Below are 10,199 nucleotides of genomic sequence, written 5' to 3' on the forward strand. Positions count from 1 at the left end.
AAAAGTTTTGGGCTGCCTGACGGGCCGATTTGCCGTATGCCTATGTGGGCCTAATTCTGACCAATGAATTACGGCCCAGTCCGGCCCATGAACCACTTGGTACTAAGCCGGTGGCCACTGTAGTACTACAAGACCAGTCGTGTCGAGTTCTCCAACCACCGTACGACCTCGCCGGAAGATTACTTCTTCCGATCACCGCCACCGGCCACGATGAAGGCAATAGTGATAACCACTCCCGGTGGTCCCGAAGTCCTGAAACTACAGGAAGTCGAAGACCCAGTAGTTCGAGACGACGAGGTTCTGATCAGAGTGGAGGCCACCGCACTCAACCGCGCCGATACCATCCAACGCAAGGGCTCCTACCCGCCGCCGAAGGGCGCGAGTCCGTACCCGGGTCTCGAGTGTTCCGGCACCGTGGAGGCCCTCGGGAGGAACGTTAGTCGGTGGAAAATCGGTGACCAGGTCTAATTTAATTCTCAGTTTCACTGTTAGGAAGATGTTTGATTGTACATTTCTGGGTTTTTTGATCCTTTGGTTTGTGTTTAGTTTGATGAGTTAAAAGGTGGAAAATCGGTGGCAACGTAAGGTCAAATCTCTATTTCAGCGTTGTAATAAAAATATTTAATTGGGAGAGTATTGATTTGAGTTTCTGGGTTGTTTTATCAAGTACCCTACTTTTATGGGTTTGATCTTGTGCTTTTAGCATACCCTACTTGCTGGTTCTTGATCTTGTCTTTCAGGTTCTTAGGCATTCAATATATTCATAGAAGAAAAATATTGCTAGGTTTCTCAGTGATATAAGGAGTGTTTTCCAGGTATGTGCTCTTCTCAGTGGAGGAGGGTATGCAGAGAAGGTTGCTGTTCCTGCTGGACAAGTTCTTCCCATTCCTGAGGGTGTTTCCCTTAGAGAGGCTGCTAGCTTCCCTGAAGTTGCATGCACTGTTTGGTCAACTGTCTTTATGATGAGCCGGCTATCCGCAGGAGAAACATTCCTGGTAATCTATGAGATATTCCATTCTTCATCTTTTAGTGCTTTGTTTTCAACAATCAATTAATGCAAGCCTTTGGAGCATAGTGCTTCTTGCAATGTTTGTTGTTTTGAAATCTCTAGATATTTATAAGCTATATAGTAGACATGTAAGATCACCTAAATTTGTGATTGTGAACACACACAAAGATTACTTCCCAAATGTGTTATAGCTGTCGGTGAAGCTCAAATTGCTGAGCGAGTTGTCCTTTTAGTATTTTCATATTTCCAACCTGAACATAACAGGAAAATGCAAATTCTCATTTTGACCACCGAGGCTAGATAACACTTTGATATGGTAAATTAATGTAGCAGTCTTAAAGGGCATGCCTAATATGATGCTATTGAGATGACTTATTTTTCAGGTACATGGGGGCTCCAGTGGAATTGGCACATTTGCAATCCAAATAGCCAAATACCTAGGTGCCAAAGTGTTTGTCACAGCAGGTATGTGGGCTCATTATCTATTGGCACATTTAGGGCATATCATTATTAGTTGAAACACCATCATCCTTGACAATTTTGCGACCAGGAAGTGAGGAAAAATTAGCTGCTTGCAAGGCTCTTGGAGCTGATATCTGCATCAACTACAAGACTGAAGATTTTGTGACACGTGTGAAAGAAGAAACACAAGGGAAAGGTATATCATCTTCAGTTCCATCATTTTGACTCTTTATGTGCTTTTTACTGCATATACTGCCTTTTAAGTACAACATCAGCATCTTCATGGAAGCTAGAAAGACATTTTAAATGATCTGCTTTTCTCACAGCACTGTTAGGGATATAAAACCTAATCTTTAAGGGTAACTGGACAGGTGTAGATGTTATATTGGATAGTATTGGAGCATCCTACTTTAAGCGCAACCTTGACAGCCTAAATGTTGGCGGGAGACTCTTTATTATTGGTTTTATGGGTGGAACAATAACAGAAGTGAATCTTGCTAGTTTACTTGCAAAGCGACTGACAGTGCAAGGTACACATTATGCCCCTCTCTATATTTTTTGTAGGATTTGGAATTCCTAATATAATTTTGTTCTATCCCATTTTATTGTTATTATTTTTTGCTAGTTTGATTCCCATTTTATTTTGTCATATTATATTAACATGTTTGTTATACTTCATTAATTTTGTGCAGCTGCTGGTCTGCGCAACAGAACTCCAGAGAACAAAGCTGTTATCGCAAGTGAAGTGGAGAAGAACGTTTGGCCGGCCATTGCTGCTGGCAAAGTGAAACCAATTGTGTGCAAGTACCTTCCCTTATCTGAAGCAGCAGAGGGTCACCGGCTTATGGAAAGTAGCAAGCATATTGGTAAAATACTCCTCCTCCCATGATACTTTGGATGGTTCTCCATTTATTGAGTGGATGAAGTGATCAACACAACCTCATGAGTATGCTGTACCATTCCACTGTCATGCTTAAATATGACGAACTTCTTAATGTTTTTCTTCATTTATAATGTAGTCAAAGACCAAAATTTGGGGCATTTGTAATGAGAAAACTTATTAATGAAATGAGCTGGCTGCAAGTTCATCTGCTGAAACCCTAAAATTGGAAGGCAAGCATTTGGTTGGACGGAGTATTGTCAACGTAGTACCGTATCATCATGCTAACATGGTATCACAAGCTAATCAAGTACTGTCATGTAAGTAGATCCGAAATACATTATACTTGGTGGGGCTAAAGTATACTTTTATTTTCAGAATTTATTAAAAACTATTCGTTGCAATGTATTCAGCATCATACATGATTGACTTGTGATATCGTATCAGCAAGAAATTTAGACACTACAAAGGGCTTCAACTGCCAAGCTTTTCAACATTCCAGGACAAGGGTCACCTAGCTTAGAGGTTGATACAGGAATTGAGCATTGTTGCTGGCCAGTGCATGCCTGCAGTGTTAACCATGCATTAGTTCAAATAAATAATGAACCAAAAAACTTTAGTTTGGTTCTTCATCCTCTTTAGGAATGTCATTTTAACTTAAACATGACTGTAAAATTTCTCTGTTACCTGCTGAACAATTGGCAAGACATCGTTATGACAGCTTCCTAGACTAAATGCACCACAATGTCCTGTAGGATTTCCAAAGCTTGCAAACACAATCTTAGTAATGAACCATCCTTGTTCGCAACTCAAGCGAACTTGAGGAGTTTGGAACACAAAACTCGACTTTGGTTTCCAAGAATCAGCGGGTGGCGGGTCAGTCTCTGAGACATGAGAACAAACCACTTGCCCAGTTCGTGTTGAAAAAGAAATTTGTGAAGGGTCACCACCAAGCTCTTCATGGAGAACCAGTAAGTTCCCACCAGGATGTACCCAAGAACGTGGGATATGATACCTGGCACATAACAACACCAGAATTTGTCCCCTTCAAACAGTGTCATATGATGAAAGTAAACCTAACGAAAATGCAGCATTTGAGAAATAGTCTATTCCCCACTTACAACGTTTGAGCAGGATTACCACAGTATTTCAAACATTTAGCTGCATCATAGGTTCCCCTATAGTCACAGTTCTTCGAGCAACCAGTTGATGGGGAGATATATGCTGGCCAATATCGCCCTATACTCTGCCCGTTAACCCATGCTTGACCCTTTCCCATGCTAGCAAGATTCACCGACAGAGGACCGCTTCCTTTAGGAGCTTGGAATGTGGTCTGAGGATAAGAGATAAATCATCCAAACCAAGCAGGGTTAAGAGAGCCATATGCTCATTTTCATTTTCTTCTTCATTTACTCAAAGGAACATCTCAATTTCTAGTCAAATGAACCCCTCATTGAATGCTGAAAATTCTCGAGGGTTGATTTGTATTACAGCATATATATTTCGTAGACCAAGTATTTAGTAAAAGAGACAGAATTTCATGCATAATGAAAAATTGCAGCCAAAAGAAAAAAAACAAATAATTGAGTCCTCGTTCCCAATCCAGAACTTCAGGAAGTTATCTCCATCCATATACCTTGTACCATATCAAACTTTGATTAATTGGAATGGAATCCCCCTGAGTCCATAATGAACTATTTGAAAGACTCATATTATCAAGTCCAAGGTACTCTCCTTCAACTCCCACCTGAAAAGAACATGTCATGGATAAATATCGTGTTGAGATCAAAGATGTCGTACAACAAAATCATCAAATGGCGAGCGAAACTGATACTACACAAACGGCCACAAAATCATCAAACAGATACTGCTTAATGCAAAACATTGTACAATATCAATCAAACATAGTTGCAAAATATATGTAGTTGCAGTTCTATTTTAAGTATAAGTGTAGCCTAAACCTGATATGTCCATTCTGTAGAAGAAATGTCTTCCTTGCCATTACTCAGATCACCAAGAACGACAGAAAACAGTCCTGCCCCTGCTATATCAAACCACGGCCCATAGTTCTAGAGAAGCACAACAAAAGAAAACATTTAATCAGGATGCTTAACAAATTTTTTTGGTTTTTCTAGCTTAATAAGCAGAGTATCTTAGAACTGAGCCTTCATGTGAAAGAAAGTTCTTGGCAATATCCATTAAACATCAATGAAAAATTTCTTCCAAGAAAAAGGCGCTGATGTTCATGCCAGCGGACTGAAACAAATGCATTGACTTTCTTATGGTTAAAGACATTAGTAACCCATGCGTCAAATATTATGATATCTCTTCTCAATCAAATATGGGAAGCTGCCATAATCATAGAACTCAATCTAGTATGGCTGCTATAGTTAAACAAATAGATAAGATAAGGTGCTTAAGGACACACAGAATTCTATTACCTGCAAACCAATCATCATACTCAACGCATCCAATGTATTGGTTCCGTGATTCAGACTGATCTTCTTACTAAGAACAAAGCTTGGATCATCATGATTACCATAACCAAATCCTACAGGATATACCAAGTAGAATGATTGTCAATATATGTATACATGCGCAAACTACAGAGGCAAGAAAACACATCTAATAGTAAGCACTATAAGAAAACAGCACCATATTTAAGGCATGTAGCTTGGCAAAGGGGATTTTCTGTTCAATTTAGATATCTATGATTAAATGGTCAAAAAAAGTGGAAGATTATTGAGGACATTATTCACATTAACATATGATGGTAAAAGGGGAGACTTGCATCTATCATTTCATGTGATCATAAATCCCTTCAAAACTAATACTATCAAATGACTATAATACTATCTTTGTTATATGACTCAGAATCTTAGATATTTGAATACCAATATGTGCAAAATATGAGTAGAATATTAGGTATTTGAGTACCAATATGTGCAAAATATGACCGTGACTATGATGAGGATGTTGCAGAGGTTGTATGGTCGAACAAGAAAAAAACAAAATTAGAACAAGATTACACACAATAATGTTGTGAGTGATGCCCGTTGAAGAAGATAACATGAGACATGATTAACAAATTTAACTACCATTTTTTGACAAAACAGAAATAAAAAAGAAATAGAATTAATGAGTTTAACTATGAAATTTACTCTTAACAGCATAAATTTGGCAATTAATAATGAAAAAGAGCATAAAAATGGAAAGCTAAATGGTCAGGTCATTGCATCTGGTGGAGTTACCGACCAACAAGTCTTTTGTTGACAAAAACCAGAGCTGCATGTCCCAAACTTTCAACAACTAGAAATGCTTCTTTTTCCTGACCCTGCGAAGTGCTCTTATTCACATTTATACTGCCACAACAGAGAAGAGCAAAGCAGTTAAAATATCCAGCATACATGCATGTATTATGAATTAAGCAACTTGTAGGGCAAAAGAAACAAAATGTAAAACATACCAACTTCACTAGTAAAAAGTTAATTGAAATTAGAATAGTTTTTGCTGAGAAAAACTAGTATGGGAAAGCTGTTCAGAAAGAGACACGATAGTGCCCACAGAAAATTTGAAACGTTTACACAATACAGTTTCTTGTTCAAGTCAAAAGATTTTATACTTTTAATTCACCAAAAGAAAACTGTAGTTCAAGCACTGGAAAGAAAGCAAACAATAGTGATGCCCATTTTTAAAATCTAAATTTCCGTTCAGAACCAAAAATCCAATATGAAAAGAAGAAAGAGAGAGAGAGAGGATAAATTAGCACTGGAATAACAGCTGAATGCCAGCATCCAACATGATGGTTAATTTCAAGACTTTATTCCATGTTTTATCGACAATACTTTCTCACAAGTTACCTTGTTGTGTACCATAGAAAATCACTAGTATCTTTTGTCGTATTTATCTGCTCCAACAACCTTGATGCAGTAAATGAATTGTTACCCCAAATACCCACTTTTTCTTTATACCAACTCCATGATGTAGATGCCGATGAAAGTTCACTAACACTGGTTGCATAAGAAACTGCAACATCTTCAATATACTTTTGTGAAACAACCTGTTTGACAATGCAAGAAAATTACCGAGATAAGAGCCAAGATACACAATGCCTAACTAGTCCTAAATAATCAAGATGAGCTACAAAAGCAATTAAAGCATCGGGCATACCTTAGCTGTGTTAAAAATCACATTCTTACAGTCTGGTAGAATGCTCACAGACCAAGCAGGAAGGAAGTATGAGTTCCCATTGAATGTGACATTCGCATCCAAACTGCTGTCATAGTTGGCCAGAAAGGACGCACAGTCATGGGGAGCTTTGTAGTAGACATGAGCCTAGTGACCAAACTAATTTTGTCAAAAAACTACCAAGGAGCAAGCAAGCAAGCATGACATGAACAATCAATCATAAAAACTGTGACCATCCATTTTCATAGGCACCATATGATTGGTATTGACAAGGTGTATAAGAGAAGGGTTTGATAGATTTCACTTAATTTTTTTTTAAATCTCCCATGTTTTACTTTATGCAGTTCAAACTGCTATTTTTCTTCTAAGAACATGCATGCATTCCTTGAAAGCCTGAGTACACACCTCTAGATTCCTACCAAGGGACTGCCTCGTTGGATCTGCACTGACCAAATATTCTTCACAGTTCTTTATTGCTATGTGTAAATCACGGAGGTGCCCCCACTTTGGCTGCCTAACAAAACCTGTAAATCGGGGCATCTCTTTTGAACAGTAGTAAATAGAGCAAATACATGTCAAGTGCAATGCTATTCAGCTAACTGGCTCATCTTCTTCCCATAATCATCCTATTTGCCATTCTCCCATAGCTTAATTGGTTCTTGGAAGAGTGTGTTGATTTATCTAAGTTCTGAGACTAATGAGTGTTTGAACATGTCACTAGACTTACCATATTCGTCTACTGGGGCATCATAGTCGTAGCTTGTTGCAATTAAAGGGCCACCAGCTGTTCGTCCAAAATTAGTACCACCAAAGTACTGCAAAAAGATACCAGAAGTAAAACATGGTGGTATCATGCTACTCCATTGAACTTCGATAAGAGAGATGAGTTTTTACGCAGTGCACCATATAGTAGTTTTGGAATGTACCACCCCTTTCAAAAAAGCGTGCAACTGCAAAAGCAAGGTCCTCAACAGGTCGGTAAGGGACTGCATATCCAAACGAAAGGAACCTGTAAGATCATCTTAGATGTTAAACAGATCCAGTCTTGGATGAATTAAGTGATTAAAACAGATGCCCAATAGCAAAGGTTAATCCTCATACAGATTTTAGTTACCATCCACTGTAGTTTTCTGTCCATATTGTTGGCTTGGAAAGTGAGTTTGGCATGAATCCATCGCAATAAAAGCCATTACATGTGTTTATCTACATAATCAACATGTGAATTTCAACCACCAGGCAGTGACAGTATAAGACTACCAGTTTTCGTGCTTCAGGTACAATAAGCATAAACTGTTTGAATTTAACTTAACGTGGGAAGATAAAGATTCGGGTTGTGTGGAAATTACTTACTATTGGATTAGGAGCATCCTCTTGTGCACACATCACCCAAGGAACAGTGATGTTAAGACTGACGGCCATTTCTGCAGCCCATTTGATGTACAATTGTCCTCCAATTCCGTAGGCCCATTCAACATTGCCATATTCATTTTCAACCTGTTATAACACAAGATAACAAGATGTAAATCAAGATGATTAAAGTATAACACAATAACTAAGGTCTGATAAGTTCTAGATCACCACTACTTAATTGATGAAAGCTATGTACAAGATAGCAAGGTCAAGGCAAAATGCTATCTTTGGAAATATGTATGTACTGCAGGAGGAGTTATATCTCAAAGGAATGCCAATAGTATAAAAGGAAATCACCTGTGCAAGAATAATTGGTCCTCCTTGTGATGCAAACAGATTCTCCCCCTTCATTAAGTAAACAATTTTTGCCACAAAACGCTGCATTTCTTTCTGCACTGATGATAACAATTTTACAAGCAAGCCAGAATTTGAAGAATTGTGCACTAATCTTAAAATAATTGCCTTAACAAACAAGAGTTCTAGAAAAATATTCTTTTGTACAAAAATAGCCATATAGAGATCCCAAAAAAGAAAAAAAAAAAAAAAAAGTTCACCTTGAATAGGTCATTTGTTGTTCGAAACTGTATTCCAGGAATGAAGTGTAACCAGACTGGGAATCCCCTGTTTCAGTTTCAAATAAGGCAAAAGAAGAAACAGAAAAAATGTTTTAGAGCTTGTCTAAACGTATTTGCATTCAACATAACCTCATGAATATCTTTGAGCAGCTGCCATGTAGAGATGGGAAATGGGTTGGGCAGCCCACGGACTGGCCCAGCCAGCCCGCCTCATAGCTCGGCCCGGCCCACCTAGCAAAATGAGGGCCGGGCCAGCAATATGTGGCCCGTAGCCTTGTCCACCGAAATGGCCTGTGGGCCGGCCCACCAACTAGCTGCTAAAATGGCCTGGCCGGCCCACCAATAAATAAAAAAATATTTAAAAAATTATGTTTGTATTTAATAATTATAAACATAATAATTAAAATTATGTTTCTTGTAAACATAATTTTATTGTAATGTTTGTAAATATAATTATGTTTGTAAACATAATGTTTATTATGTTTGTAAATATAATTTTAGTGTAATTTTTTGTAAACATAATGTTTACTGCAAACATCATAATTTTACAAATATCAAAATTATAAGTAAACATTAATAAACATATTTTAAAAAATATTAGTTACATTTGGAAAAAAAATAAAAAAATATATTTAAAAAATTATATATAAAAAAATTAAAAATAAATGCCTCACGGGCCGGCCCAAATAGCCAAGCCCACGGGCCGGCCCAGCAGGCCCATTTATTAAGGGCCACAAGGCCGTGCCGAGCCCAAGTTTCCATTTCCTTGGCCTGGCCCGGCCTGACCCGACCTGTCTTTTTCATGGGCCAAATTTGACCCGGCCACCAAATGAGTGGGCCAAGCGGGATGCGGGTTGGGCCGACCCGCCCATTTCCCATCTCCACTGCCATGGTTGAACAAAGAGAAGACTTTAGTTCTAACAATGACAGTAATGGGTTCATGACAATGTCCAGCAGAGTAAATAAATCGTGTGAAGTTCAGTATAACATCTACAGAAGCTATGAAGACACTAAAATGATAGAGACACTTCATATACATAAAAAATACAGCAGATGAAAGTTTACAAAAGCAGAAAAGAGGTGAAGTGTGATATGCTGCATTACAATGCAATTTAATAAACAAACTGACCCATAATTCCATTCAGCACAAACATAAGGACCAATCCTCAGATGTACAAAAAGCCCAACTTGTTGCACTGTCTTCACAAACTTTACCAGGTCAAACCTGCCTTCAAAGTAGTACTGCAATGTTTAGAAAAATAAACAATTACAATGATGAAAAGCCAGCCTATAAGAAAGATCACGATACAATCTTAGCAACAATAGTTGTCAACATTATTCATTAAGCAATGTTCAATCCCCGAGTTTGAGTTTACAGGTTGCCAAAATCACTAGAGAAAGGCACATATCAGGTCTTTCAACAGGAGATTAGACAACCCACTTATCATTTGCAGATAACTAAACACCATGAATATAATTATTGTAAAGGCAAAGCTAAACTCTATACCTCTCCCCTGTTGGGCTCATGATGGTTCCAGAAAACGTAAGTCTCAATCACATCCAACCCTCCTTCCTTTGATTTCCTAATAAGTTCTGGCCACACCTAAAATTAACCAAAAACACAATTTCATTTTGCAGAAATTAGGAAACAGTTTCATTTTCACCCCCACACCCC

General features: G+C 38.2%; 2 protein-coding genes across 6 annotated transcripts; one reads left to right on the forward strand and one right to left on the reverse strand.

Annotated features, from left to right (window-relative positions):
- Nucleotides 1–120: 120 nt before the first annotated feature.
- On the forward strand, nucleotides 121–2,569 carry LOC127807407 (uncharacterized). Its single transcript, XM_052345235.1, has 6 exons — nucleotides 121–462; nucleotides 816–995; nucleotides 1,393–1,474; nucleotides 1,560–1,667; nucleotides 1,843–2,001; nucleotides 2,164–2,569. The coding sequence occupies exons 1-6, from the start codon at nucleotides 211–213 to the stop codon at nucleotides 2,358–2,360; spliced, it is 978 nt and encodes a 325-aa protein (XP_052201195.1). The 5' UTR covers nucleotides 121–210; the 3' UTR covers nucleotides 2,361–2,569.
- A 204-nt stretch (nucleotides 2,570–2,773) lies between these two features.
- Nucleotides 2,774–8,676, reverse strand: LOC127807406 (beta-galactosidase 6-like). 5 transcript variants are annotated; one of them, XM_052345232.1, is made up of 16 exons: nucleotides 8,504–8,676; nucleotides 8,247–8,339; nucleotides 7,890–8,033; nucleotides 7,654–7,742; nucleotides 7,443–7,548; nucleotides 7,267–7,354; nucleotides 6,945–7,063; nucleotides 6,522–6,686; nucleotides 6,212–6,411; nucleotides 5,607–5,713; nucleotides 4,793–4,902; nucleotides 4,313–4,420; nucleotides 3,988–4,098; nucleotides 3,473–3,684; nucleotides 3,039–3,366; nucleotides 2,774–2,917 (listed from the first exon to the last, which is right to left on the reverse strand). In XM_052345232.1, the coding sequence occupies exons 2-16, from the start codon at nucleotides 8,331–8,333 to the stop codon at nucleotides 2,807–2,809; spliced, it is 2,085 nt and encodes a 694-aa protein (XP_052201192.1). In that variant the 5' UTR covers nucleotides 8,334–8,339; nucleotides 8,504–8,676; the 3' UTR covers nucleotides 2,774–2,806. The 5 variants fall into 5 exon arrangements, with proteins under 5 accessions (XP_052201192.1, XP_052201190.1, XP_052201191.1 ...); XM_052345230.1 differs by having other exon boundaries at nucleotides 7,434–7,548; XM_052345231.1 differs by having other exon boundaries at nucleotides 7,434–7,548; nucleotides 8,247–8,344.
- Nucleotides 8,677–10,199: the final 1,523 nt, after the last annotated feature.

Source organism: Diospyros lotus, chromosome 8 (assembly GCF_014633365.1).
Source record: "Diospyros lotus cultivar Yz01 chromosome 8, ASM1463336v1, whole genome shotgun sequence".
Lineage (NCBI taxonomy): Eukaryota > Viridiplantae > Streptophyta > Magnoliopsida > Ericales > Ebenaceae > Diospyros > Diospyros lotus.

Coding starts and splice junctions, on each gene's coding strand:
- LOC127807407 (XM_052345235.1), top strand. CDS start 211: ATGAAGGCAATAGTGATAACCACTCCCGGTGGTCCCGAAGTCCTGAAA. Junction 1,475..1,559: donor CAAAGTGTTTGTCACAGCAG/GTATGTGGGCTC, acceptor TTTTGCGACCAG/GAAGTGAGGAAAAATTAGCT. Junction 1,668..1,842: donor AGAAGAAACACAAGGGAAAG/GTATATCATCTT, acceptor GTAACTGGACAG/GTGTAGATGTTATATTGGAT.
- LOC127807406 (XM_052345230.1), bottom strand. CDS start 8,333: ATGCAGCGTTTTGTGGCAAAAATTGTTTACTTAATGAAGGGGGAGAAT. Junction 7,355..7,433: donor ACTACTATATGGTGCACTGC/GTAAAAACTCAT, acceptor ATCTTTTTGCAG/TACTTTGGTGGTACTAATTT. Junction 6,412..6,521: donor TGATTTTTAACACAGCTAAG/GTATGCCCGATG, acceptor ATTGTCAAACAG/GTTGTTTCACAAAAGTATAT.